Source organism: Dunckerocampus dactyliophorus, chromosome 15 (genome assembly GCF_027744805.1).
Source record: "Dunckerocampus dactyliophorus isolate RoL2022-P2 chromosome 15, RoL_Ddac_1.1, whole genome shotgun sequence".
NCBI classification, from domain to species: Eukaryota; Metazoa; Chordata; class Actinopteri; order Syngnathiformes; family Syngnathidae; genus Dunckerocampus; species Dunckerocampus dactyliophorus.
This window is the reverse complement of record NC_072833.1, coordinates 20,029,837-20,053,186: the sequence shown is the minus strand read 5'-3', so window position 1 is coordinate 20,053,186 and position 23,350 is coordinate 20,029,837. Positions and strand designations below refer to the sequence as shown.

General features: G+C 40.7%; 2 protein-coding genes across 6 annotated transcripts in view; both read right to left on the bottom strand.

Moving 5' to 3' along the window:
- Positions 1-517: 517 nt before the first annotated feature.
- LOC129195004 (C-C motif chemokine 14-like) lies at positions 518-1,278 on the bottom strand. The gene is made up of 3 exons (XM_054800675.1): positions 1,042-1,278; positions 852-963; positions 518-771 (listed from the first exon to the last, which is right to left on the bottom strand). Exons 1-3 carry the CDS (start codon positions 1,109-1,111, stop codon positions 678-680), a joined length of 276 nt encoding a protein of 91 aa, XP_054656650.1. The 5' UTR covers positions 1,112-1,278; the 3' UTR covers positions 518-677.
- A 41-nt stretch (positions 1,279-1,319) lies between these two features.
- The window catches only part of tbc1d14 (TBC1 domain family, member 14), a 35,561-nt gene continuing 13,530 nt past the window's right edge, over positions 1,320-23,350 (bottom strand). Inside the window, exons 3-15 of one of the 5 annotated variants that reach the window (XM_054800669.1) lie at positions 21,220-21,343; positions 12,009-12,133; positions 6,371-6,453; positions 6,169-6,286; positions 5,991-6,097; positions 5,793-5,870; positions 5,618-5,718; positions 5,466-5,537; positions 3,980-4,108; positions 3,264-3,373; positions 2,938-2,991; positions 2,601-2,859; positions 1,321-2,534 (exon numbers count right to left, since the gene is read on the bottom strand). In XM_054800669.1, the coding sequence (XP_054656644.1) occupies positions 2,478-2,534; positions 2,601-2,859; positions 2,938-2,991; positions 3,264-3,373; positions 3,980-4,108; positions 5,466-5,537; positions 5,618-5,718; positions 5,793-5,870; positions 5,991-6,097; positions 6,169-6,286; positions 6,371-6,453; positions 12,009-12,133; positions 21,220-21,343 (1,417 nt within the window). In that variant the 3' untranslated portion in view covers positions 1,321-2,477. Of the gene's footprint in view, positions 2,535-2,600; positions 2,876-2,937; positions 2,992-3,263; positions 3,374-3,979; positions 4,109-5,465; positions 5,538-5,617; positions 5,719-5,792; positions 5,871-5,990; positions 6,098-6,168; positions 6,287-6,370; positions 6,454-12,008; positions 12,134-21,219; positions 21,344-23,350 lie in introns of those variants that run through there. The other 4 variants (XM_054800670.1, XM_054800672.1, XM_054800671.1 and 1 more) reach the window with 4 other exon arrangements.

The following is a 23,350-nucleotide window of genomic DNA, read 5'->3' as shown; positions in this document are numbered from 1 at the left end:
TATTAGAATTCATAATGTTGTCTAAAGCCATTCATATTATTGGATAAAAGCAATTCATATTACTGTACATTATACCTACTACTAAGTGGAAGATGAGCAACGTGCTGTTTTGTTTGTTAGCCAGCAGATGGCAGCATTCTCCATTGAAGCAAGTATGACATTGTGAGACATTTCCAACAAGATTTTCCAGCAAATCATAAATAAAATTATTACATATTTTAAAATATTAAACATTACAAACATTAATCCATATATAAATGACAGTACAGTATATATATACATGACATTTGTGACCCTAATGAGCACAAGCAGTATTGAAAATGGAAATGAAAAGGATTTGTATTCATATGCTTTTGCATTACTACCACAATTGTTTTTTTTACTTTATTAAAACTTTTAAAGCTTTAATTTGCCATATTTTCTTTTACTACATTATAAACCAAGCAATATCCTGACCTCACTAAAATGCTCCTTGCTACTAAATTCAAATAAAGACATACACCAGGGTTGAAGTTTTTCAGTGACTTAGTTTATTCAGAGAAATGAATGCTTTTATAGGTAAAAGCCCAATCAAAGTACATTACAGCATTTCATTTCAACAGGGATAGACTGGACAAACTACAGTATACATTTCTAATGAAGTGAATAATTAGGAAGCAAAAGACGAAGTGGACACATCACAGGGTGGATTCATCCAAACTTTTCATGATTCTCTCCACCCAGGGGAAAGTGGGGTTGGCACAGATATGATGGTTTTTTTTAGTCACCAGACTGAAAGGAAACATTCAGAAGATGAAAAATGCTATAAAAACTGCTAATAAAATCCTAGAGGTGATATATAATGAACTTACATGACTCCCATGATGGGGCATCTGCTGTCAGTCAAGTAATATGACTGGATTAATCTTTGGCTGAGTTTTATTGGGTAGTGTTTGAAGCAGCAGTCGTCAGGACCAGTGGAATCTGATGGACAAAGAGAAACAATATGAATAAAATGAAAATGTCATCATGGGTGATGTGTGGAGGTAATGGAAGTCTCACGGTTGCAGCAGACTGATGAAAGCATAGCGGCAGCCAGCACACAAAGCACAAAGACGGGCATGCTCCTCATGGTGGTTCTTGGAAGTCCTCTGAAGATGTAGATGATTGGGGGCTCCTGACGCTCACACGTATATATGCATGTGGTGGAAGGCTGCGGTTTTAACGAGACGACATCAAACTTTCCACTCTGCTTTGAGAAGCAGCAGAGGAAATGAAGTGTGGTTATGTCAACTCAATATTTCTACAGGCTATACGTGTGAAAGCATGCAGACAATAAGACTATTTGTATCTTTTATTTTGTTAAATGAACATTTTCATTTGGAATGACACAAGGTGGCATGGAGAGACGTCCCCTCCCCACTAGCAGCAAGTCCAAACAAAGCAAGCCAAACAAACACCCCAAAAAAAGAATCAATTTCTACGCTATGTAGCAACAGTGCAATCAGATTTTAGATTATTATTTGTTTGGGTCAAATAAGCCAGTGTGAATGTAACAAAAGTGGAAATACCACTGGACAACACACATACACAAATCAAATTTTAAAACACAACATGATGATGAGTGTGTGTGCTAAATGTGTTATTGGAGTTCTGTGTTGTGTTGCCACGCTTAGGGGGTGGTGGTGGTGAAAGCACGTTGCATTGCTTTGCAACAACTCACTGACATCACTAAAAAAAAACAACAAAAAAAACAAGTTTCCTGTTTATAAACCACAACATGTCACCTAATTGACGACAAGGACACACAACAGTGATGGGACGCCCAATCAGAATTTCACACCACAATCAAGCATGTGTGAAAAATGGACAACAAAGTCCAGGGTACAGCAAAGGAGGCGGGCGGCTTGTAGTCCGCCAGGAATAGTGCAACATAGTAAGGTTAGCTTAGCATGATCAACACGGGTTTCAATGGACAGACAGGAACTAAAAGCCTACACAAGCTGTGCTTTTTAAAGAACACAGTAAGGATTGGACTTTAAAACAACAACAACAAAAAAGCTTCTGCAGAAACATGATTTGCTTCCCCTTTAAATAAATACACAATTAAAAGATGATGAAATGGAGCTCAAACAAAGGCAGCTGATGACCTCTTTTTCTGGAGACATGTAACATCAACAACGTCCACAACGTCACTCCTTCAAAGTGCTTTCAGGGAGTCACCTTTAAAAAAAAATCAAGACGAAAAGTGGTCCAGTGCTGGAAGGAGAAATGGAGTCCAAAGAGTCAAAGTGTATATGATGTCTGGTCCCTCTGGTCCCATTCTGGGTGGGAGTGTGTTCAATAAGGCACCCCTGCTGCTTTGTTAGTCATAGGTCCCCTTTTGGGTCCTGGTTCTGATCTGAGCATCTTTCATGACAGCACCTGTGGATCCCAAAGCCAAACTCCTCTCAGGTGCCGCTGGCTGAGAGCCTCGTTCTTCATGATGTTCTTGAATGTCAGCGCTTCAACACCGGACTCCCTCGTTCAGGATCTTTCTGTAGGGTCTGCAGAACCTAAAAGGACCAAAGTACCGCTGTAACATGTCACATGATTTAAAGAAAGGTCAGCCGTCCACCTACCAGCGCCCACTTCCTGTTGCGGCTGGTCATGTGGACCGCGGCGATGTGCTGGAAGAGCTGCTCGGCGGGGATGAGGTCGGGCAGGCGGGTGAGGAACTGGGCCATGTGGATGAAGTCCATGCCGGTCAGCACGTCCTGGAAGAGGCGCAGGAGGCCCAGCGCCGTGCGGAACAGGAACTCCTCGCCGTCTCGGCAGAAGACGTCCCACACACGGCATGCCAGGTCCAGTGGCAGAGACTTACTGTACAGGGTGAAGATCCTGGGAAGGGAGGACGCTAGGATATATCATGTCACAACAAATAAAAAGAGCTGGAGTGCTGTTAACTAAACCACCAACCAATCACTTTGCCAGATTTTATTTTGAAAAGTGGGGTTCTGGGATGGAATCGTGCTGTGAACATTAAAGCAGAGGGAGAAGAACTGAAAAGGAAAGACACACCACACGTTTTGTCTGAGCAATTGAAAACGGAAATCGAGGAATTTTCAAAGCGAGAGCCCACCACCATCAAAACCCCCGCGCGCCCCCACAAAACACTCATTTCCTGTTTTCTCAGCAGCTCAAAGAACAGACGCCTGAAGGCAGAAGCCATGTTTGGTGCACAAAACAAACATTGCTGCTAATATGAAAGCAACGCTAACACACTTGAGTAAAGAAAGACTTACCAGTCGATCAAATAAATATCGGGGGTCAGGCTGTTCTTCTTGAAATGTGCAAAGAGCTTTGGTAGGTTTTCTTCAAAGAACACTTCGAATGCAGCAAAGTACGTCAACATCTGCAGCCACAGGAGAACATACATGTGATACACACACACACACACACACACACACACACACTTCTATCCAATATTTGACAACATGCAGGACGATGAGTCATGTGTACAATTGAACCCACTTGATGTTAAATTGTGGTTGTGGTCTCATTTTAGTGCGAGGATATTACTTATTGTTGTCCCCGATTACATCAACGTGAGTTTTGAATTATGTACTAACAGTAATATGTATTCCTAGAGCTGTCATGATGATGCTGTTAAAACAGGACTGTAATTTTAGCCCCGTAGCTCACATAGATACTGTCTGCTAGTGTTGCTAATGTTTGTGTCCTCCTCTCCCACTCCGTAATGTTGCGGTGCTGCAGGTGACATATAGCATAGTTTCCGTGTATTTACAAAGTGCTGCACAACAGTGCTTCTTGCTGCGTGGACAAACACACAAAGCAGCGTGTTCCCAATAGCGCTTACTAAAGGTAAACTTTTCAACTGTCTAAATTCCAGCAGGGCAAGGCTACATTTTCAACACCGCACTTCCTATACACTACTGCTGCACCTGTGACAACAGCATAACAACAATAACAATAATTATTGATGATGTTATGTACTGACAAGGCTGTGGTCCACTCTGAAGAAGGCCATCTGACACGGTTTGTTGAGCAGGTTGGCAAATGCTATGAAGGCGTCGGCTGTGTCCAAGTTCAGGATGAGCACTGCTGCAATGAACGACATTCCTTGTACCTACAAGAACACACACAAGCACACATGCCCACACACAGCAGTTTCATGCTAAATATGTTCAGCAACAAAATGTCACCTGACGCTAACCAAAAGAATATAGTATTGTATGTGGGCCCACTGAGGCTTTCAAGAGTCACAAGCAGTGGAAATTCATCACCTGAAGATATCGTTCCAACCACAGCAACGCTAACTGCTAACTTTAGACAATTTCACACTCTGTTGAGTGTTGTGGGGGAAGTTCCAAGCCACTGATGCCTCCATTGAACCTTTCATGATATACGGTACCTCACAAAAGGGAGTACACCCCTCACATTTCTGCAAATATTTTATATCTTTTCATGGGACAACACTGACAAAATGACACTGCGATGAAATGTAAAGGAGTCAGTGTATAGCTTGAATAACTGTAAATTTACTGTCCCGTCCAAATAACTCAACACACAACCATTAATGTCTAAACCACTGGCAACCAAAGTGAGTACAGTAAAGGGGGACAGTACATTTAAAACAGATACGGTATCCAAGGTGTACATTGTATCATTTCTTTAGTGCTGTTCCATGAAAAGATATCATAAAATATTTGCAGAAACCTGAGGGGTGTACTCACTTTTAAATACTGTACACAATGTGCTAAAGCGATCTTGTGATCTAGGAAGAGTGAACTGTGTGAACTGTGCCCTTCAGAGCATAAATAGAATACAGTGGAACTCTCTGACTGATGTCAACATAAGAGTACAGCGTCGAAACCAATAATAGCCATGGCTTGGACTCACCAAAGGGTCAAAGAATATATAAAAAATAGCATAAAGACAATGGCCACACTGTTTGAGTGGAGATCTGCTTGGTAAATAAAGTAGTGTACAATTTAAATGTTTCCAGTCATGAAGAAAACACAAATAGTTGACAGCTCTAATAGTGCTGAAAGTTGGAGACCCTGCAATCTGGACACCGAATTTATTCTGTTTTTAGCTTTTTTTATTCTGTTAATTTTGTTATCTTGAAGTAAAACATATAATGTATTTATTTCCCATTGATTCGTATATTAAATTCAGGTTTGAGTCAAATAGTATAAAAATGGTTTCCACAAATAAAGGCAAAAACAAAACAATCCGGCCAAAAGTTTATTCTTTAATAATTACCTATTTGCCAGGGGTCCTTGGAATTGGAATTGGTTAATGGCGGCCCTTGCCAATAGCACTCATCATAAATACGTTGAAAAGTGTAGTTAATCAATGTGATTGGTACTGGTATCGGTCAATCTCATTCATTGATCATCGGTATCGACGGCATTAAACCCTGATTGGAGCATCCCTATATGTAACAGGTCAACTGGACACTGTATTAGCTTGTGACTTACATAGCCGACATCGGGCCGGTAGCAAGTGTACGCTCCAAGAATGCTGTGCAGCACGTCATGATAGGGCCCCCCCTTAATGACAAAACAATGACACAATGTGTGTCAGAAATACCAGACAACAAAGTGATGTGTTCATACAGAATGTGCGTTACCTCCACACTGACCTGCTGGAAGATGCACAGTTGGGGGAATGTTCTTGAGATGTCCAGCTTGATCAGCTCCAAGCTCGACTCCCGATTGGACGAGCCCCCATCTTCAAGAAACGGCACAAAAGCATAACACCCAATCTTCCTTAACACTCTTAAGGCGTCTGGTGGTGTACTCTACCTTCACTTTCAGCTTCTGGAGCGCTCACAGGTGCCATCCATTTCTCTTTTGCCCGTGCCAGGCAGATGTTATACAGCTCTGCAGGGGCACATTAAAGCAACACAGGACGGTCATTTTGGGAGAGGACCCGGACACCATGATGGCTCTACAGGGACATCTTTTGACACAACTCAGCATTACTATGACACAATCAGGTACCATGTGTGATGTTGAGATCGTTGCCCACAGCCAGGCTCCAAACTTTGCCTCTGACACTGGGGGGGATGCCCTGCCACCAGAGGTCCCTCACTCGCCGAGATGTGCACCTGCAACATAGATTCATGCAGTTTATTCCCATTTGACTCTAGAACGATGCAAGCAATGTCAGAGGACTAACATGGCGCTCCAGTTGGGCAAGATCTCCTGGTTCCATGTCTGAGCCGCCGAGCCAATGCTCTCCTCCAGCTTACAACGATCCTCCAGCTGCTTCCTCCTCTTCTGGGCCTCCTTTAACTCTGATTCAATCCATTAAAAAACAATAAGGAAAGGAGGTGTGGTCAAATAAAAAGAGGAGATTCGATGACAAAGCTTCACTCTACCTCTCTTCTTGGCCTGGGCCACCATCTCTTCATATTGTTGTCTGTGTTTCTCTGCCTCCTCGGCTGGCTTGGCTGGAAGATTACTGCAAGGCATTCGCACATGCTGTGAGTTAGCCGCTGTAGTATAATATTGTTTTATTAACTTGTTAGCTGAGTGGGTAAATAATTATTACAGGTAGATTTTAGAATAACTGTTTGCATGACCTGTTTGCGTTTATTGATTGAATTATTATTAACTTAGTGCCTTAATACTGTATAAGTATAGTAAAAATATAACTGTATTATGATTAACCGAGTGAGTGATTACAAGTAGTGTACAGAAATACTTTATTAAATAATTAGCTGAGTAGATGAACAACTGTTTAAGTGTGTTGTCAAAGGTTAAACAGAAATAGTGAGTGCTCACACATAGCGAAGGTCGGCCGGGACCAGCAGCCAGATATGGTAACATAAACATGTCAATAAGCCTTGAGACAGACTGGGGAAGTATGTGATGTTTGTGCAACAAAAGTGTCAACAACTCAGCGAAGGTTCCGACTATCACCTGCTGGTGTTACACAACTTCGTCAAAGATTCCTGGGGGAACGTTACCATTGGAGAGACTGGCGCCAACGGTCAAAGGAAAACAATTATAAAAAGGCATAGGGGACTATCGACTGGGACATGTCTCTCTTCCTTCGGAGAAGAAGCGGAAGGCGTCCATGGGAAGAGAATCGGTCCGGAACTTCGTTGCTGCAAAATTATTCTGTCTGACTTATTTTTCAATGCATTTAGTAAATCTAATACCAGTGTGTGAGTCTTCTTTCCTTCTCATAGCTGGAGATTAAAGAACACATCAGGGGGAGGGGAAATTGCCTTACTGTAATTAATTTTCTAAAGTGGTCCTTTGACCTAGTAGGTAGGTTGTGGAGAATTTCATCTCCCACACCACAGAGGTAGAACGTAACGAATGACATTTACTCATGTTCCTGTAAAAATATAGATTTTTTAAAGTATTTTTAACTTTTCTAATTTTACTTTTACTTGAGTAAGTTATGTTTGAAGTATTATACTTAGCAATAATAACATGTAAAATCATGTCCGTTAATGAGTGAAAAAATAAAATACAAAACAGAAGTTAGCCGTAGTGGTAGAACATAACGAATTACTTAGTATAACTTAGTATAACTGTAGTATAACTTAGTTTCTTAACATACTATTAAAATGTGTCATTTTACTTTTACTTATGTTTTGTTTGAAGTATTGTACTTAGCAAAAACAACATTTAAAAGTCGCTACAATCACAGCTGGAGACAGACATGTCGCAACACTAGCAGAGACCCAGCTGAAAACAAAACCCTGCCGAATTCCCCAGAAACTGAACTCGACGGAAATGCCAACCATTGGCCACATTTAAGAGACCAGTTTTGCGTCAAGTTTGTGCCCAGAAGACGAAATGAGCAGCGCATAAAAACTCGACATGGAACCTGGCACGACATGTGGAGGTAAGTTAAATAATACTGGTGTGGTTGCATTGGTAAAGTTTCCATAGTTTACTAAGATAATTAACCAAAAAGACATTGGTGCATGGTTGTGCTAATGTTAGCACTAGCAATCTGCCGAAAATTACAGTATCATGCTAACGCTCCAATACCACCGATGTGTATAATATATCTGGATAGATCATTGGCGATGACTTGTGAAGGCAAACGGCCGCCATATTGCCACTCGCAAGAAACACTTCTCGGACAAGCTTTTGCATTCGTGGTGAACTTCTTTTATTAATTCGGATTGGACACAAATGTTGCCTTAAGATGCCTGCATGTGCAGCTATTAACTGCACAAATCGCCCGTTCAAAGGCTGTGGACGAACATTTCACCTGTAAGTATGATTGAAATGTAGATTTTTGATTGATAATTTAAGGGTTTTGCACTGTCGATCGCTCAGATATTTTCGATCGTGTAAAATTCCTCTGATTAAATGTATGTCCAGAACTGATACATGTATATAGCTCTATAATAGCTAAGAGGAAATTTACGTAATTTTTTGTTATATCATGATATATGTATTTCTTTAAGGGAGGAAGGTTGCGTTACTTGAAGGAATGGGAGAATCTCAGTGTTTCCATGATGCTTACCAGGCATTGTATGCAGTGCAGTTAGCAAGCCAGTTTGCATACAATTGACCCGGCATGACCCTTCATTTGGATAAACAACCATTTAATTTTTTTTTTGCTGCTGAATGACTGACATAAAAGGATTCATTTATATGATATGTTCTGGAAAATAATATTACTGAACATCCATACCGGTATGTTTGAGATTGCAAACAACGTATTGTCTTACCCAAAGCATATGGTTTTGTTTCAGTGTTGTGGTTTTTTTCTGTGTGTGTGTGGGTGTATGTGTTATGGTTATTATACATTATGGTTATCACATATAAATGCTGTGGTTTTTGTTAAAATATATTTCTATATCAGAAAAGATGTTATTTCTATTTCATAACACACACAAAAACAAATCTGAAAAAAAAATCTGAAAAATGTTAAATGATTTTAAAACTTGTCCAAAGTCACTCTCTTTTATGATTCATATTTTGTACAAACGAGAGCATAGTGAATTGTATGAAAGTAAGAAAAAAAAGTAAAGGATCATGACCATGGATTTTAGTGGAAAAAAGGGATGGGATATGCAGTTAAAATTAAAATCTCTTTCTAGAGGAGTAAAATTGCTATAGGGGAGTGCTGAGCCAGGGTGCACAGTAGAATTTTGTCCCAAAGGCAATGAGAATTGAAGGGGGAAAAGTACATTTAATATAGCCAAAAGATAGAGATTAACGTATCAAATCGTTTTTAAGGGACGAAGGTTGCGTTACTTGAAGGAATGGGAGAATCTCCCCGCTTTTTAATGTAAAATATACGTAGATGTTCTGAGAGCCTCTTCATCTGCTTTGTACACTATGTACGCTGTCCCAATGTAGTCGAGATGTGAGTGGTAAGATGGCTCTGTGGCTTCAGCGGCGTGCGACCTATGAGCTATCCAGATATATAACACAGATCAGTGTCCAATACCAGACATTATCAAAAATAGAGGTAGCAGTAAATACTGTAGGCAAGCTAGCAAGCAAACTAGTTAGCCTCCAATTTATTTACTGTATTCTAAACATAAGAAAGGGTTTAAAAAGGAGTGGGAGGAAGCACAAAGAAGCCAAAAACATACCACTTTCACACGAAATAGAAGGAGAACTTCTTTTCACTATCATGTCATGCTACACTGCAGGGTGATAGTAAGCAAATGTCATGTCTCAATAATGAAACATTACTGACACCTAGTGGCCAGAATACTACATACACCTTTGTCTTTCAATATTTTTTGATAAATATGCCAGCCACGAATTCACGAAACAGCGACCGTTTATTTATTTTTGTAAAACTGCCATAGAGGGAGGGAGCAATAATTGAACCGCAATATTGTGAGAGACGCCTGTACCTCCATCATTTTTTCAGCTATCTTGTGTCGACATTTTGGGTACTTTTTGTGAAGTTTGTAAAGGTTTTCCTTTAATTAAAAACAACCACTTTGAACTGCATATCTCATTGTCCTTTTGGCACTACACAGGAGAGACCGCCCCCCCTGCTGTGAAAGTAACTGTTACTTTGAGTACATCTGCCAAAGTTGTCTTATTTGAGAATATATTGTTAAAATAAGCATACATAACTGTACATGACTGCAATTGTATTCATCAAAGAGTATGACAATACTAGGGCTGATTATGATGCTATTCTTTCAAATCTCTGATCCAATGCAAAATTGACTTGTTTGATACCTATGTGACATACACATGACACGCATTATGTGTATGTCTGTAATCTACTGATTTAGTAAACTGACGAAGAGAAGCCACTACTCAAATAATTGTAACGACAGAAGGGTATGTAACAACTATTGTTTTTTCCAAAATGCAACTGTTTCGTCTGAGTAGTAATTTGATGCTATTCCTCTTTGATTCAAAGGTTATCAGCCTAACCTGCCAAGCTCCTGTAAATAGTTGAAGCGTGAAATAAGCCAAGAAAATCTACTGGAGCCTGTGTCCTCTACAGTGTTGGTTTTATCACCGATGACAATAGCAAAATTACTTACTTGAGGAATCTTTTTTTCATGCCGAAAACGAGACAAGACTGGATGAAAATGTTAGTGGGTGATCTATCAGGCATTTAAAGTGCATGACATTTTTGCCTATTGTGTATGTAATCTTTCAGTCAAAAACTAAAACGTAGCAATGCATCTTAATTTAGCATGCAGCGCACTTCCTGCTCAGGTGTAATGTTGAAACACGGATGTGGAGGGAAATGTAGCATTTCAGACCTGTTGCTGTTCCCCATGTGTTTAAATGAACACATCATTTAGCATCATGTTTTGCCGTGTTTGCATTCCGTGATGGTGTGGCCATCACTCGGTGTTCTGTCAGCACGTTGTGATAGGTTAAACAGGTGGAGTTTAGGTGCTTTGTTATCATACTTGGAGTCTGCTACCTTTGGGCCATAAGCCACAAGGGTATGTCAGTGACATCATGTAGACCCTGTCATGGTGCGCTTACCATAAAGTGGGACACACGCACACGCAAAGCAAACTCAACAATACAGATACATTATCATTTTGGCCATAAAGAGAGAAACAGTCAGAAGGCTTCGGTACTGTGTGGGTGCCAGTCAAGTGGTTAATAATCAAAACACACAGTATTTTTGTTTTGCTTCTTTGATAGTTGAGGCAATTCTTGTCAAAATGATGTGCTGAAACACATGATGTGCAGAATATATATATTATATATACTGTATATATTATATATATTTTTATATATACATAAAACAAATACACACATGCATGTGTATATTAGGTTTTTTAAGCATGTGTATATTAGGTGTTTTGAGATATACCTACATTTGATTTTGTATTCACTTGTAGACCTTTAGAGGAAGTGTACTTTGTATACAGATGTAAACTAATTATATCCCCTCTTTGTTCTTTTCCTCATCCAATTTCCAATACTTAAAATTTGTATTAATTTTTTTACTAAAACTGAACTGACGAGGACATTTTTAGCTTTCATCGACTAAAACATTAACATTTTTAAAATGATCACATATAGAACTGGCTAAAATTTGACTAAAACAAGAAGCATCTTCATCCAAAAGACTAAGACTAAAAATAAAATGGCTGCCAAAAACAACACTGGTGCTCTATGATCTTCTCAGCAGGCTGGCTTATGTGCAAAAGAACTTCACTTGAGCTACTTTTTACGTTAGTATATTTTTAGACCAGTAACATACTTAGTACCATTTCATCAAAATAGTATTACTTTTGCTTGAGTACTATTTTTCAATACTCTTTCCACCTCTGGTTAGCCGCCAAAACTTTCTACAGGATTTTGGAACGTCTGTTGGAATTTTGAGCATATTCCTACAAATTCCAACCTGATTGACCTGGCCTGGCTGCGTGTAGTACATAAGAGGCCAGTGGTGAGGCTTGTAGACATAAGAGGACAAAATATATAAAAGAAAGAATGAGGGGAATGTTAAGATAAGGCCACATACGTACCTTTATCACCTATAGAAGGCGGTAAAAAAACGCTAGCGTAGCAAGACAAACATTGTTTACGTACGCAGGTCTGTCCTCCAGTATGAGAGCGGTGGTGGAGAGTGGCTCAAAGTCCAGGTTTTTCCTCACATTCTGCCTGGGAGACATCGCATTGCCGGGTCCAGCTCTGCCAGTCTTTGTTTCATATTCCTGACAATGCAACAATACACAAAGTTTGTCACACAGCTGAGGACATATTTCGCCATCTCTCAGCAACTTTGAGCTTGCTGCACTAATGAACACAACCTCTTTCAGATGGATCGACAGGCGAGTGGCAAAGACAACTACGCCCTCTCTGTTCATTTGCCAGCTGCTGTCTAATGACCGCTCCCAACGTCTTGAATGTTGGTCTGACCTCCACAATCTGACAAGAGCAGCACAGTGGCAGCTGACTTCACAAATAAGCGTTTAAAAGCTAATAATGCATTGCCTTAAGGATTAAGTCAAGAGCTACTGTAAATAGGTCAAATGCAATATGATCACACACGTCCTCTGTGTGTGTGTGTGTTAATAATGCAGACTGAAAGTGGCTAGCAATTACCTTCGCGTGCTGATACACACCGAGCGTGCATGCTCACCATCGACCCCTACGAGTGATGGGTTTCATTTGCCGGGAGGGATGGATAATAAAGCTTATTGGATTGCTGATTTTTTTCCCACTTTGAGAGGAAAGACAGCACACCAGAGTAAAAATATGAGAGGAAATGTTCCCTCTAAACGGCATGCGTGTGCAATTGTGCACTGATCTTGTGTTCTTAGCACACAGCAAATTCTTGCAGCGCACAAAATAAAATCCAACCTGAACTGTAAATAAAATAAACAAGATTTATTCTGTACCATTTTGCAATGCAACTCCATGAGTGACAGCCGACAACAGGTGGTAACAAAATGACAAACACTGTCCAGCCAATGATGAGATCCTCTTTGTACATATTTACTTATGCAGCCAATCAATTCAATCAACAGTGCGTTACCTCGTACAATGCCGCTGTTGCAGGTTAGCGTATAGCTACTGGTGCATCGGAATGAAGGGACAGTGCCACATTCACTCACCAAGCAAAACTATAAAAAGGTCTTTTAAGGTGGACTCGTTGTTGGGAGTATATTGGAACAGAAGAACCATAGTTGAATTTGGGTGAGATTTTTTTCGTTTTCGAATGAGAAAGCGCTGCTCTGAAAAGTGAGCTGCAAAAAGTGCTGCAAAGCCAAAAGTAGCGAGCTAGTTTTCTGAGTGAAAGGTCTGGAATGTGTGACATGTGGTATCGGCATGCTTTTATTTTGATGGCCGAGTGGATACAGGAAGTGTTTGTTATGCCAAGGCTGCAGGAAGTGTTTTTTTTTTTGCAATTGAGATTAAAAAAAAATTTTTTGACAAAAGTAAAAATATACAGCAAAGGTGGCATCAAGTTGAAGTAAATTTCCAGACTGGAATAGTGTCAGAACAGGCTGCTGCAAAACAGAAAATAAGGAAATAAAAGTATACATAATTGAGAAAAAGAAATGGTAAACAAAAGAAATGGAAAATGAAACGTATAGGTGTTTCCTAAAAGACTCAGGTCATTAATTGGATGAGATTAATATTGAGATTAATGATGAGACTGCTTGTTTTGCCTGAGGTGGACAAAAAAGCTACACTGTGAAATACCCCTTGTTGACCTTTTGAACCCACTTATATACAAAATAACCACAGAATGGAAGTTGGACTACCTGAAGTTCTCAGGTTTTGGACAGGTGTGATACTAAGTCTCACAGAGGTCCCAGGAATGCTCAGGTCATTTGTGTGTGTGCTCAGACACTTGAAAAATTAAGAGGGAACATTGATGAGAGGTGTACGGCAGGGGTCACCAACACAGTGCCCGCGGGCACCAGGTAGCCCCCCACGACCACATGAGGCGCCCGCAGGCCTGCTTTTCATTCAAGTTTTCAGTTAATAATGTGAGAACACTAGAAAGAAAAATATTCTGAAACATAAAATGTGAGTTGTGGATACCAGCATTTTGTGAATGTTTTGGTAAAACAAGCACATTTGATTTGTTTGGGTTGAAAAAAGGTATGAAAATCATTTCTACAAAATGAGTAGCTGGTGGCCATTTTCATTTTCTAAAACGAACTCTCGCAAGATAAAACGTTGGTGACCCCTGGTGTACAGGAATATAAAAATAGTAAAGCCAGACTTAATGGAACATAAAGCTCTTATCAGGACACTACAGTCAATTACAAGATTGCGAAACACTAAATACTGTATGTGAAGCAAAAAGCCCCCAAAATACTGTATGTGAAGTAAAAAGCCACCACAATTCAGTAGGAGGCTGTACTTTGCACAGCATGCACAGAAATTATGCTAACATGCTTATTATAGCAGGGGCGTTTATTTACTTAAACCACAAATAGGACGGGGGCATTACTTAATGCCATTATATATATATAACAAGTTTGTTTTTCAACTTTAATGGTGGCACTTGGGTCATGTAAAAAAAGTACCCATCACACTGTGGAGACCTGTATTGTTTCTGTTCAAAATGTTAGCCATCCAGGTCCAAGATGCTTGTCATAAATTGTGTCGTCAACAGTTGTGTCTGGGAGCGAATTCTTTTGCGTAATCACTTCAACTGAGGCATAGCTCGATGTAGCTTGCAGAATTCCTTCTCATGCACATTTGCAGCCGAGACACGGTTGCCAGGTCCCGCGAGACAAATAAGCAACATGCTCTCTGAAACAAAGGCCAAAACAGCGAACTTCGGAAGTTGCAAGCGACTTTACAGACACAAGCCCAAAACAAAGTATCTTAAAAAAAAAAAACAAGCCCAAAGTTGCTTCCACTTGGCAAATGCTGGCCAAGATCTTTCGTTTACTGTACTGTATATGTGATGCAAAAGGTCAACCGGAAAAGCAAAACTTTCACCCACGTTGAAAGCAGCATAAGCGCCATCAAGGCATTTGGTCAACTGGAAAGGCAAAACTTTACCCATGCTGAAAGAAGCATAAGCGCCATCTAGGCTTTTGGGAGGCACACGGCATGTAGTGCTTTTGGACAGGGACAGCATGCTGAGGTGTGAAAAATGAAGAAACCAGAAAATGACCCATTTAGTGCATGGAAACATACTGATTGTAAACAAGAGTATGACAAAAGTAACATATGTGAGTTTCACACCACAGCTGAGCAACATTTTTTAAGTGCATGCAGAGGTAGACAAAGCTGCTGGATGCTGACAACTCCTGAAATGCAGAAATTGCCACATTTTTGGCGTTCAAAACAACATCAGGATGTTGGCGACAGCCACCGCTATCAATGCCAGTGATTTGTAAACCACACGGCCACTATAAGTAACTCAGCAGTTAATTAGAGAGGCGTTAATTGGAGAATTTACGGTACATAAAAATAAAAAAAAACAAAGCAATCCTCATTAACAGTGGTGCCACATACAACTTTGTTTACAGACAGTAAGCCTCAAGAAACATGAAAATGTTAAGAACAATAAACTTAGTGGTGTGAAAAAGTGTTTACCCCCCTTTCTTCCCAACACAACTGAATACAAAGTGCAGTTTTTAAATAAAACCTTTTATTATGGCAGAAAAAAAATCCAAACCTACATGGATGGCCCTGTGTGGAAAAAGTGATTGCCCCCTGTTAAAACAACTGATTAATTGAGATCTACCAGTCTGGAAAAAGCCATTTCTAAAGCTTTGGGACTCCAGCGAACCACAGTGAGAAAACAAAAAAACAGTGGTGAACCTTCCCTGGAGTGGTCGGCCAACCAAAATTACGCCAGCGACAACACATCCAAGAGGTCATGAAAGACCCCACAACATTATCCAAAGAACTGCAGGTCTCACTTGCCTCAGGTAAGGTCAGTGTTCATGACTCCACCATAAGAAAGACACTGGGCAAAAATGGCCTGCATGGCAAGAGTTCCAAGACAAAAATCACTGCTAAACAAAAAACATTAAGGCTCGTCTAAATTTTGCCAGAAAACATCTTCATGATCCCCAAGACCTTTGGGAAAATACTCTGGTCTGACGAGACAAAAGTTGAACATTTTGGAAGGTGTGTGTCCCATTACAACTGGAGTAAAAATAACATACTTCAGAAAACAAAAAAAGATTATACCAACAATAAAATATGATGGTGGTAGTGTGATGGTCTGGGGCTGTTTTGCTGCTTCGGAACCAGGAAGACTTGCTGTGATAAATGGAACCATGAATTCTGTTGTCTACCAAAAAATTCCTGAAGGAGAATGTCCGGCCATCTGTTTGTGACCTCAAAGTGAAACCAACTTGGGTTCTGCAGCAGGACAATGATCCAAAACACACCACTCCCACTCTGAATGGCTGAAAAAAACAAAATGAAGACTTTGGAGTGGCCTAGCCAAAGTCCTGACCTGAATTCTATCGAGATGCTGTAGTATGACCTTAAAAAGGTGCTTCATGCTGGAAAACCCTCGAATGTGGCTGAATGACAACAATTCTGTAAAGATGAGTGGGCCAACATTCCTCCAAAACGCTGTAAGAGACTCATTGCAAGTTATCGCAAACGTTTGATTGCAGTTGTTGTTGCTAAGGGTGGCCCAACCAGTTATTAAGTTTCGGGGGCAATCACTTTTTCACACAGGGCCATGTAGGTTTGGATTTTTTTTCCTCCCTTAATAAAAAAATACATTTTGTGTTCAGTTGTGTTGTCATTGACTAATATTCAAATTTGTTTGATGATCTGAAACATTTTAAGTGTGATAAAGAATTTATGTAAAGTTTTTGCATCGTATTACGGAACAAATTCCATAAAACGTAAAGTGTCAAGTCAGTGCAAGTTTTTTTTTTTCAATCAACTTTATTAATGCCTCAAGTCGGTGCAAGTTCAGACTAACACTTGGTGACGCCTTCTGACAGATCACGCTCTCATTGGCTAATTATCGGGGCACCGCCTATGCTCTCATCTCATTAGCTGATTATCGGGGCACCGCCTAGGCTCTCATCTCATTGGCTGAGTTATACAGCACATACGTGAGTTTGTGTGAGAGACAGGCTTGTCCCTTCAACCTCCTTCCTCTTTGTAGTCCCCCTGAAACTAACTTAAACAATTAAGTTAAGTTACAAATTACAATTTTGCACACAGCATTATCGTGTAGTGCGTGTGCGTTTGTCTGTGACACCAGATGACTCTTAGACTCTTTGAGTCGCGTGTCGACTCAGGCTAATCCTCCTCCTTCCTGCCTCCACTTGCGCTCCTGATCAAGACATCTCGTGAACGGTAGGACTGTTTTTGTTCTTCAGTTTTACTCATTTACAGTAATCTTATTTATTACCTTATTCTATATTGGAATATTACTCTACTATGTTTATGCTAACGTTTTCTTATATTTTCCCACCATATTTGGTGGACTTTGAATATTTTGAAGTGCCAAAAGGGGTGAGTTTGGGAAGATCTTGGAACGGATTAAGCTGTTTACATGTATTTTACGCTTCGTATAACATAAAAACCCTATAACATGAAGGTTCTCGGAACGGATTATTTACATTGTAGGGGTGTCTACTGTATTTATACTGCTACATGCTTGACCAGTAGAGGGCACTGTGACACTGCTAATGGGACCAACAGGTAGCGGAAGAAGGTGGTGAGAGAGTGTAAAGGAGAAATGGAAAGCTAAATTGTAGCTGTACGATGCAAACCGGACAGAGCGTGTTATTAATATTATTATTTTATGAAGAGTTAATAGGCCTGCTTAATTCTACACCACCCATAGAACACTACCTCTTTTAGAAGGGTCTAACAACGACGACGATTTGTCCTTTTTTCAATAACTCCTCCTCCTCCACCACAACGACGTATGCTCGACCACTCCTCTTCAAATGTAAATAACATTTATCATTACGTATTATTATATCATTTTTATTATTATTGTTTTTCATTAATTATCCTTGTTTAAGATTACTACTACATCCAAATTCATATATACATACATACGCATACAGTCAAACCTGTCTTAGCGGCCACCTTTATAGAACGGCCACCTGCCTATAGCAGCCACTCAAAAATCCCCCGCAGCAAATTTACATGTTATAGACCCTGTGTATAGCAGTCACCTGTCCAACGCAGCCAGCGGCCACCCATTTTGTCTCCCTTGGTCAATATCTGACTGCATATAGACACCAAATTACCGACTCAAGTAGAAGCTTCATGCACGAAAAAGTTTCTTTTTTCAATCAATGAAGCCGTCGTGTGTAGACTTTAATTACCGAGTCCTAGCTCAGTCACAATCATTCACAAGATCCACACAAACTGTCAGTCGTTCGACATAAAAAAGCGGTCTTCTTTTGAGCTTGCTATTTCCTGGTCAAACATGTAACTTTAAGAGCATTTGCACCAAAACATTACCGCAAATTAGGCTGGGAACAGGACGTTCTCCCAGCGACGCTACAATAAAAAAAAAACATACGCTAGCATGCATGCGGCAGCGGGAGCAAAACTGAGTTTGGTTGTACTTAATTGAAGTATTTTAGAATGTACTCACGTTATTTTTCATCAATCCTCATCCACAAATCCATCAAAGTCCTCATCTTCTGTATTCGACACAAACAAAGCCGTCTTCTTTTCCGTTCGCTACTAGTCTGTTAACTTGTCAGTGTTATTCAGCTCCGAAGCAAAAAAGGAAACTTCTCCTGTTGCTTCTGCCAACTTTATTTATTGAACGCGGCCACCAGACAGCAGCTCAGAACACACACACATCTCTCAGCATTGTCTCTCCTTCCTGCTTGCCCACAAGGCAAAGGTTAAACAAGCCCCACTACATAGCTGTCCAGCCAATGCCTGTAACAAGTAACACCGTTTATTTCCTGGTGTGCACTGGTCAATACTGTAATGCCGCTTGTTGTGGGGAAGGAGAGACTCACGTCGCCGATGCACTTTAATCGCTTTATTAACAGCGGAGAACACTGCAGGACTTTACATCCACGCCAACATAAACACACTTCCCAACTCTCTCGACACTCACAGCTAGCACTGAGCCTAGCTCTCCTGCTCGGGACGCCCACCGTCACTTCCCGTCACTTCCTGATGAACTAAAGCTGTAATGACACTTTGCCGTATATAAAGTAAAATATTAAAAACAAGCGTAAGAAATTACTAGCACAGCTTTGTTCTGTGGGTCGTGGATATATTCTATCAGTTATTATTAAGCCTCTAGCTTCCTTTTAGAAAAACCTTGGCTATGATTGCACTACATTGTCATGTAGACCTACAAAGTACACTTGGAAGAACAAGAGGTGAATAAATGTATTGCAACTGATGTGAAACTGATGAGGGGTAGGATTAAATAAGCTTTGCTTCTTCATACTCCTTTTTGGACATGCAAAATTGTGAATTGTACTATGTGATATGCTACTGTTTGACTCATGCATGTTCAGGGTTAAAACCATGAACCATGATAATAACAAGCCTAGTAGTGCTGTACAACTTTTATCCGCAGTGCCCTCTACTGGTCAACATTATTATTTATTTTTTTTTTACCTTTTTTTTTTCCTCTACTGGTCAACATTCAAACTGGAAGCCAACCTGTCTACAGAGGCCACCTGTCTACAGCGGCCACTTTTGCAGACTCCCTCTAGTGGCCGCTATAGACAAGTTTGACTGTATATGTATGTATACAGGTACATGTAGTAGGCAATTGGTAAATTACCTTTTGTTGGACTTACAAACAAATCGACTTGCGAACGGTCGTCTGGAACGAAATTGTGTTCGCTCGTTGGGGACCTAGTGTATATTTTTTTTAAAGAAAACTTAGTGTGCAGTGAATGTTTACCCACCTTGCACTGCGGAAAAAACTTTCATATTTAGGAAGCCAACAAGATATGACCAGGATATAATTAACCACTTGTTTACAACCTGTGTTGTACTCAACAGGTGAAATAATTAGAATAGCATTGTCTGTAAAAGATGTTTTGCTGTGCATCTATCTTAGTCAACCATGAGCCTGCTTTCTGTGCCAAGCAGCACATAGCATGGACTCCCCTAGAGCTCAAAGGGTCTTTTATGTGACATGGGATCCATCCTTCCACTCGTCTTCCTACTGCCCTAACTGGCAATGCCCTCTGATTCTGACACCCAAGGAGGAAGACGCTGCAGGGTCCCAACTGCAAACGTCCCCGTATGCACAATGCTAACTCACCATGAACGCTGCAGTACAGCACACAAGGACAGTCCTCGAGGAGGAAGGGGGAGGGATATTTATCACCCCCTAGCTGAACGTCATTGCTGATCCTGAGGAGGGGCTCACTCCTGGCAACAGCACCCACAGGATGAGGAAAAGGACGGCGGGATGGTCAAGCTGCTTCCAGAGTAACACATCCCACCTCGGAAGAGATGCAGCAGCATGATGTCCCCCTCTGTTTGTTCCTCCCTTCCACCGTCTCTCTCTCGCTCCCTCTCGAAGAGAGCTGCTCTGCATCAGATGTGGAGCGAGTACAGAGTGTGTGTGTGCACCGTTTGTCATTAGCCGCTGCACTCAAACAAGCCCTGGGCTCTGCTGTGCCTTGACAGCCGTTGCAATCGATTTCAGAGCAATGGATCACGTTTGAGCCTTAATCCAGTCAGCAGCTGCTGATGTAAACAGGCATGTGCCACTACATTTCACAACACAGTAAGACACCGTGAACACATTACTGATGCTGAAAGTGGAAAAAATGCATTGACACAAGATTGAAAGGTCGCTGAAAAGCAAACATGCTCATACAGGTTTTCCAACCCCACCTTCAAACCAGCGGGAAGACAAAAGGCTTGAAATACGAGCTTTGTTAACCGATTCCTCGGTTATGAGGTTACAGCCAGGGATCAGGTGCACTCAGGAAGTGAGGCACATGCATTTGGTTCATTCATTTTAAAGGTGCAATGACATGTCATGACATGCTGTCTTTGCTGAACCACTAGTTGGGCTGGGCTGTCGTTGGCCAGGAGACACACTGGAGGCGGCAAATTGTGGGTTTACTTATCAGCTGACAATGTAACAAAAGGCTTTCAGTGACTGACGTCGTAAATGTGGGGCCTTCACTGTGAAAACACCAATTAATTGCTGGTGCTTTTTGTTGCCAATGCTAGTTGTTTAAAGTCCCAGTTGCCTTACATAACATCAGAAGTTATCTATTTTGAGGCGTAATTCATTTACTGTAGCTGTGTGTTGCACAACAATAAGCTTGTAAAGACTATGATGCATGAGTATAAATAATACTAATAAATGTTGCGACACTACCTTCTGTATCCGTTTAGGGTCTTTGATGGGCGCCTCACGTGGCGGCACCTTCCCAAAGAGCTTCCATCCAGCATCCCGCTGCTCCGCTGAATGACTGTCCTTCACTTTCCTGGCAAATAGACTCCTGAAAAAAAGAAGGAAGGCTAAATAAACTGATTTGAGGTACAGTAAGTCAGGTTCTCCACTCAGCTCACTCCTGCACCCATGTTTCCATCAGTTGCCACACACCTACCTTGCAAAATGTGTCACACACAAGAACGACATGGGCTAACATGGCATCCAACCTCATCGCTTTGCTTGACCAATCAAAACAGATTTTCCCAATAATAAAAATGACACCAGATGAAAAAATGAGAAGCTATTTACAGTACATGCTGGAGGCTTTGGACGCCAATTCCTTGTACGAATCGCTCGAACATGTTGGCCATAAGTTAGCTTTAATCACCACACTGACCTTACCCTTACCCCCCCCCGAATGTGCACACTGCAAATATCATGTGACATCATGTGGTCTTTCACAAAAGATGCAGAACTACAATAGTGCAATAATGCAATAGTAAAGGACTGAAAGATGAGCCCAGTTATTTGTTCTTTCATGGATATAAAGCTATATATAGTTTACATATGAATATATTGTCAATGTGTCATTTTAAGCTATCCATGCAGTTTCTTGTAGAGGCAATCATGAGGAAGTAAGAAGGAAGCCCAACATTGTTGACTATGACTATTAACTCTGAGAAACACACAACTTCGTATCCGTGGACAATGCTGGCGCAGCATGATGACAGTCACATGGTCGCTCCGTATCAATTCACATTGAAAGTGCAGACTTCACACTTTTGAAAAGTGTAAAGCGGCAGTGGCTCAGGAGGTAGAGCAGGTCGTCCAAAAACCAGATGTTTGCCGGTTTGATTCTCGCTCCCTCCACCCAGCCATTTTTGTTCAACCATTTTGCCTCCAGTGCTGCCCACACTGGTGTATGAATGTGAATGAATGTTTGGTGGTGGTTGGAGAGGCGGCAGCCACGTTTCCGCCAGCAGCTGTGTGTACAGATGTAGATTACCACCACCTCAGTGTGACTGAGGAGTGAATGAATAATGGGTTCACTTAACTGTGAAGAGCTTTATGTACCTTGAAAAGCGCTATATAAAATCAAATTTGTTATTATTAATTGAAACCAAGCTTTTGATCAATAATATTCACCTTTGAGTTTGTCGTCACATTATCTCTCAATGGTATGCACTTCTGGTAAGCTCGTCATCAATGAATCAAAGCATAAGAGGTCATTTGGTTGCAGAGGGACATGGGGAAGAGGAGCCAACACTGCTGTCAAGTGGACAACTAACAGACGCACATCATGGCTTGGAAATTCCTACAGAGGCCTGACACTTCAATGTTGTTGTAGCACTTTTGAAACGGTGCCCAGTACTTAAAAAAAAAACAAAAACATACATTTTGTCTAAAACTAATGCCTTTCAACTTTTATGGAATTTTGTGAAGTTTAACACAATAGTAATTTAAATACTTAATATAAATAAAATTATACCTAAGTAATAAAGTCACCACTGTCAAATAAAAGCCACAACAAACTGTCATAATTATCACAGCAAAACCAGCAGCAATACAGAACACAGAATGTGCGGAAAAAAAAACAAAACAACCAAAACCCCCCCAAAAAACAACCTGCCTGTGTTGTCATGTTGATATTGAGAATTCCGATGTTCATGAATGCATCTCGCTCACCCTGACAGTGATTGGTGGATAAGGAGGAAGTGTTGGGCTGCTTTTGTGGCATGCTATGGTGAAACTTGTGTTCGGTGTTGAAACTGAGCACTGCTGTTGGCGTGTTATAGGCGGCAAGAAAGTTTAGAAAGTGCATCAGAGTTTGTGTGCGCCTGTCAGGATGCTCCATTACTTACAAGATTTGACTTGCACAATATCACCTGCAAGCACTTAATGCGGGTGTCTGACTTTGCATTCATTTAACACCAAAAGGAGGTACCAAATGATAATTTTTTTCCACCAGTCCGGTCAGCACCAGGGTTATTACAATACCGAGTTCTGGTGTGCATTCTTATAAATAATTAATACAATAAGTATTGCACTACATTTAACTGTTGTGCTAAATTTG

Excerpts from the sequence above, each read along its gene's own strand:
- LOC129195004 (XM_054800675.1), bottom strand. The coding sequence starts at position 1,111 with ATGAGGAGCATGCCCGTCTTTGTGCTTTGTGTGCTGGCTGCCGCTATG. Across the intron at positions 964-1,041 it reads TTCATCAGTCTGCTGCAACC|ATTCCACTGGTCCTGACGAC; the intron begins GTGAGACTTCCA and ends TTTGTCCATCAG. Across the intron at positions 772-851 it reads TGCCCCATCATGGGAGTCAT|TCTGGTGACTAAAAAAAACC; the intron begins GTAAGTTCATTA and ends GTTTCCTTTCAG.